Source organism: Dipteris shenzhenensis, chromosome 30 (assembly GCF_047967505.1).
Source record: "Dipteris shenzhenensis isolate YYH24624 ecotype China chromosome 30, Dip_SZ_1.0, whole genome shotgun sequence".
NCBI lineage: Eukaryota > Viridiplantae > Streptophyta > Polypodiopsida > Gleicheniales > Dipteridaceae > Dipteris > Dipteris shenzhenensis.
Window position 1 is genome coordinate 6,587,263 of NC_141625.1, and position 5,786 is coordinate 6,593,048.

The 5,786-nt window shown below is 45.2% G+C and overlaps 1 protein-coding gene across 1 annotated transcript; it reads right to left on the minus strand.

The window, feature by feature from the left end:
- Window positions 1-225: 225 nt before the first annotated feature.
- On the minus strand, window positions 226-1,252 carry LOC147881655 (EPIDERMAL PATTERNING FACTOR-like protein 6). The gene is made up of 3 exons (XM_087402081.1): window positions 936-1,252; window positions 776-852; window positions 226-654 (listed from the first exon to the last, which is right to left on the minus strand). The coding sequence occupies exons 1-3, from the start codon at window positions 1,087-1,089 to the stop codon at window positions 448-450; spliced, it is 438 nt and encodes a 145-aa protein (XP_087258207.1). The 5' UTR covers window positions 1,090-1,252; the 3' UTR covers window positions 226-447.
- Between the last annotated feature and the right edge of the window lie 4,534 nt (window positions 1,253-5,786).

The window sequence follows — 5,786 nt, forward strand, 5'->3', positions numbered from 1 at the left end:
ATGCTAAAATGTGTATTTTCATGTATATAGAAAGACAAGTTAGAGTAAGGGTGCTCTCATGTCCTACTGTCTCCAAAGTCATGTAGTATGTTGCGAAAGAAAATAGAACTTGCCATCTATTGAAGGAGATAGTACAGTTCCCAATTTTATTTAGATAAGATTATAAGGGGATTTCCTTATGTTGCAAAGAAGGGACCAAATTCTTGAGGAATAAGCCTCTTAGCCCCAAGTTTTATAAATAAATGGTCAATCCTTTCAAATTCTCACATAGGGTGAACAAACTTTAAACTATCACCAACCCACAATGCCATCATAGGTGAGGAGCTTGATGCTTTTAAACATTACTCGAGACGAAAGGAAGCAGTAATGGGTGTCATATACGTTGAATACTATGTAATGTAATGCAACAATGATAGAATACAAGTGACGAATAGCCCTAGCGCTTGATTATGGCATGTAAAGTTTGCCATCGCATTTGCATCGCCACGCCTCAGGATAATACTCGGAAGTTTTGCTGGTCCCTGGCTGCACCGGCACACGAACTGGATTGCATGGCGTGCACTTGCCGCATTTAGACGTGCAAAGCGGTGGCTTGGATCCTGGGCCGCTCGCGGCGTCCTGCGTTTCCGTCTCCTTTGCTGGAATCGAGCCCCCCTGCACCATCCAAATTCACTGCTCAGTGCTTCCTCGGAGATCGTGCGGTTCTCTCGCTCTCGAATTGCGTTTATCGGAGCATGGGTTCTGCTATTCTGATCTTTATAACGGTCCCTCTTACCTTAGACAACGATTGATGAAGTTTCTCCGATGTAATGCCCACCTGACCAGCCCAGTTCGCTCTCCCAGACTTGAATTCTGCAATACAGTCACAAACGTAGCTGATCTCCATTGAACTAAAGACAGACTCACATACGTCGCGGTCGCCACACTTTAAGTACCTCCTTCGAAGCCTTCAATGGTCCGAAATCGCTCCATGAGAATACAGGATGAGAGGACGAGCATAAACAGCCAGAACTTTGCAGCGGTAGGCTGTGACGGAGCCGTTTTGAACGATATCATTAAGTTCGTCGGGAGATGCCAGAACCTTCTCATTTCTGCTGCTGTGTATACCGGACAGCAAGTAGCTTATGCGTGTTACCTACATGGAGCCATACGCACTGATCTCTCTCCTCAAAATTTCAATGCCGCGCCTATGGGAATCTCTCGCCAACAGTGTGAGTAGCTGTGATGGGAGTGGATCTAGGTGAACGGCAGTCCTCGCTCAGGATTCAGTACTGTTAGTACTGTCTCCGTCCCCGTCTGTCCTCGTTTTCAAACTACAAGTTACAACTTACATATTCTAGCATACTGAGTCCCCTGTCCACAAATCCAAAGTTGCCACAAGGGATGCCCATATTGATTTGGAGCCAAGTCGACATCGATCCGCACAAAGTGACGTTAAAAAATACGAGCAAAAGTTGGAGTATGGGCAGCGGGGACTGGCATAGCTGCAATTCTTGTCGGGTTACCCTTCTTAATCTGCGAAGGTGTGGGCATTTCTTGCGTATGGTTACTGTGCAATGGCGAGCTGCTCTGGCGACACATGGAGCATGATGATGAGAGACCTGGAGGAAGGCAAGAATCTTCCAGTAAGAGAGACGCTCCAACAGGAGCTTGGTTGTATGTCCTTGAAAGGCAGAGTACAGGCATGGCCTTTTTTCAAGGCTTTTCTTACAAGGCTACTCTGTCCAAAGGCAGATGCGTGCCTTGCTTTCTTGTCCAGGGATATTTGTTTTCATGGAAAAAACTAAATATAATGCTTGGTGAACATGTGGGTTCAACCCTCAAATACTCAAAAAAGTCTTTTGGCCCACAAAACCATTCTGCTCAAGAGCTCACTTGATTTGTGGGGAAAAAAAAGGGAAAAAAGGGTACACTCCATCTTACCATTGAGTTTCCACTTTTCCCACAACACCACCACAATGTGATAAGGCCTTAAGGAACTTACCCTCAAAGTAGAAGTAGTAGGCAAAATAGGTAGGTTTTTTTTTTTAAGTGTCTAATTTATTTTATGGGGTGGTCATCCCTAAAAAAGAAAGACCTTACAAAATTTAGCCTAAAAAGGATGTGAAGCCCAAGGCCTATGCTTTATTTTATGGGGTGGTCATCCCTAAAAAAGAAAGACCTTACAAAATTTGGCCTAAAAAGGATGTGAAGCCCAAGGCCTATGCTGCAAGCAGCCCTACTTCCATGTGATCCCACTGAAATGCTTACCCCCACCTCTAGTAAGCTTCTACTAACTGCGGAATCCTTCAAACTTACAATCCAACTAAGGTCCCATGGATTGGCTTTGACATTGAGTAGCATAATTGTTGCTTGCATTATGTATATATGGCCACCACATAGCCAAAGTTGGCAAAAGACCATACGCATATCTGAAGAGAATGAGCCACCACATGGATCCCAAATAGAACTTGTGCATCAACCCAACCTTGCAGATGGTGATCTCCCTACTTCGCTGGTCACTATGCAATTCCACATAAGGTGGTACACTTTATGGATTTTCCACACATTGGGAAAATTGGATTAACTGGTAAGTGTTTAGCCACCTTTCCCCTTACCAAAAGCCATTGATGAATGACTTTCTATAAGAGGAAACTAGCTTTTTCGAAATTGTAGTGTTTCCAGATCTCTTGAAGTTTGCATGCCTTCGGAGTCCACCAAGTCAAACTCCTCCTCATCACCTATTTCCTATTAAGGTCTTATAAGGCAAAATTCCCTTGAATTCATTGGTGATACACAACCTTGGCCAAAATGCTCTTAAAGACCATCTTGCCAAGGTCCCATTGATTGATTCGCCCATCTCTTTGAGAGTATGCAGTTGGATGGCCATCCTTCTAGGATTCTATCTATCACCGCTTGTGCAAAAGCGCCTCTTACCCCATATTGAGCCTAAGGTTGATGCAAAGTAACTTGATTGATTTCTAGTGACTATCCCACATGTCTTGCTAGGTTTTGATGCCTTTTTTATATAGCCTCCTAGCTCTCAGAAGGTCATGGAGGGCAAAGGTGCCCCCCAACTTCCTAAAGGCTAAACTCAACCAAACACTTTTAGCTAGGCTGGTGCCCCCCGTTAATCCTTGTCATTATTTCTAGCATAGCAAAGCAAGTTCACATAGGTTTTGGACATGTCGTTATCAATCCCAAAGTCAGATGGGAACATGTGATTATAAGAGTTAAATCAAAGATCAACTTTTCATACCATGTGACACCTAGCCGCCAGGAGGCCATGGCTCTTCGCTTACCTTTCTCTATAAAGTATTTTGCTACCTCCACCAATAGCACTGACTGAAGAAATAGATGGGGCATCCACTTGCAAATCAGAGAAACACTTTTAAGGCCAATATCAGGCAGACCCACCTCCCTACAATTTGGGAGTCTTCAAGGCTTCCCATGATATATATGCATTTTTCTTTGACCTGCATCCTCGGCCCACAAGAAGGCCCATAGTCATATGCTCTATCTCGAGCCATTGACATTTTTTGAAATTGCATATTGAGGACACATATGTAGTTGTTGCTAAAACATGCTGAAACAGTAACAATCTAGCATTTCTTCCCAGAGCTATACCATGCCATTTCTTGAGCCTTGGCTTAAATTTGTGCTTAAACTAGGGGAGCCTCTATCGAAGAGCTATACCAATCCCCAACGGTGCCCAATGTCCCCCCTCGGGGTTACCTATACCTGAAGGTCCCTCAACTAGTCTGGGGAAGGACCAGTGTTATGGTCCTAATAATGAATGTCTTGGTACAGTTACACTTAGATCCTAAGGTTGAATATAACTTTTTTAGGGCCGTTAGCAAGTTGATGGCACTCTCTTATTCCTCACACTAGAAGGCAATAATGATGTTAGTTGATATCATTGTTGCCTTCTTTTGTGAGGGACATATTCATTTGGCTGCCAAAGGGAAGTAAGAGCCCCTTTATTATTATGACTTCTACTTTCTTTTTAGGTAGTGGATTAGAAGAACATAACCAAGCATGAGGAAGAGGGGTGCCAAGAAATCCCTCTCAGATAGATTGGCTAAGGGTGAACCTACCCATGGCACCCTAGTTGACACAGAGGACTGTAGTAACATTGCCAAATAGACTTGCTACCTTCTCCATGAAATTGCTCCCAAAGACCACCTTATCAAGCACTAAGAGTAGATAGTCCCATCTTACTCGATCGTAGACTTTGTCAAATTCGAACCCGAACAAGAGTGATCTTTGATGTGTGGGTCTCAACGATGAGTCACTACCATGGAGATGTTGAAGAGATGTCGATGGTAGAGCCTCCATTCCAAGCTACTCCTTGTGAGAGCAATGCAAGGCATGAGCCATCCACAAGTATCACTCAAGCGGCCTCCGGATTGTTACAATGTGTTTCCATGAGAGAAAGAGGGAAGGGGGAGAGGGGAGAAGGGAGGGAGAAGGAGAAGGGAAGAGGAGAGTGAAGGGGATGGAGTGGCAAACTTAAGGGCACTACAATAGAAACAAGGGAACACCCAAAACACTCTCTCAGAAGAGAAGAGGGAGCTTGTATTGAAACTTGTGCAAACAACAATGAAGACCAAAGTCAACACTTTGGCCTTTTATACATGTCTCCTTTTAAAGGGAGGGACAACAACTCTTGAAATGACTACAAGTCGGGGCACCACTGGACATCTTCAAGGGGGGAGGGAGGAGGAGTTGGCGAAGCCTCATCATCTGCAATGGGCATGGGTTTTGGCTCTACAGTGCTTGTGGGCATTGTCGCTTCAACCTCCTTTGGCTTCTTTGAGTAGCGTGTTGAAGGCTGTGTCAGGAAGGTAGACCATAGCTGTAGAGGAGATGGATGGGGAGGTCTCGTGCTGTGCGGTGGTGGTGTTAGAGGCATTAGAAGAATACTTGGGTAGTGTTGTCCGAGGGAGGGGAGGTTGGGTGGCTTGTTGGGTGGGTTGGGCAGGATCCAAAGGAGGTGGTGGTGGAATTTTGGCAGGAGGTGCAGAAGAATTAAAGAGGGCAATGGCTTCTTGGTGAATTCCTTGGTGTATGCTACATGAATTGTTCCAAAATTGCTAACCAAGGGCTCAAGTGAGTCTTGGAGAGCTTGTAGCACCCTATTGAAGAGGATTATTATGATGAGGGGGTTGTAGGTGGTGGATTGGAATGCCGCAAGATGCCCTTGAGATTGGATTATAGAGGCTCAGCCGTAGATCTGCATCCAATTAATGTCTACTTGTTGCATACTTTTGGGGGTGTAGAACCATGGCATGAGTTCCTAGGGCTTTGCGATTTGCAAATGTCACTTCATCGTCCATGGGATAATTAAGGGACTCCATGATGATGCAGCACCAGGCCTAAAAATTGAGGATGATGGGATGTGCAGCTAGAGTCTAGAGGTCAGAGGGGCGGAGGAGAGAGAGAGAAGTGGGTTGGAGATCTAGCAAAAACTATGACATGGCTAGGATGGCACAGCAATGGTCAGGATTATGGTGGAGGATGGTTTGGAGGGTGTTAGGAGGTAGTGGAGCTGTGAGGTCTAAGTGGAAGATGAGGTTTTGTGCACGAAGTGCATCGAAGTGCATTTGGAGAGTTTGGGGGATGGTGCGTGGTGCAAGTGTGTATGTGGTGAATTGTGTGGAGACCTCCCTGTACATCCGAATCTTCTGTTGCTCTGGGTCTTCCAAACGTGACTCCTCTGAGTGGTCGGGGGTGCGCTATCGTTTGTTCTCTAGTTGGAGGGACACATTAAGTTCCTGTTCTTATGCCAGGAGATCTTGTAGAGA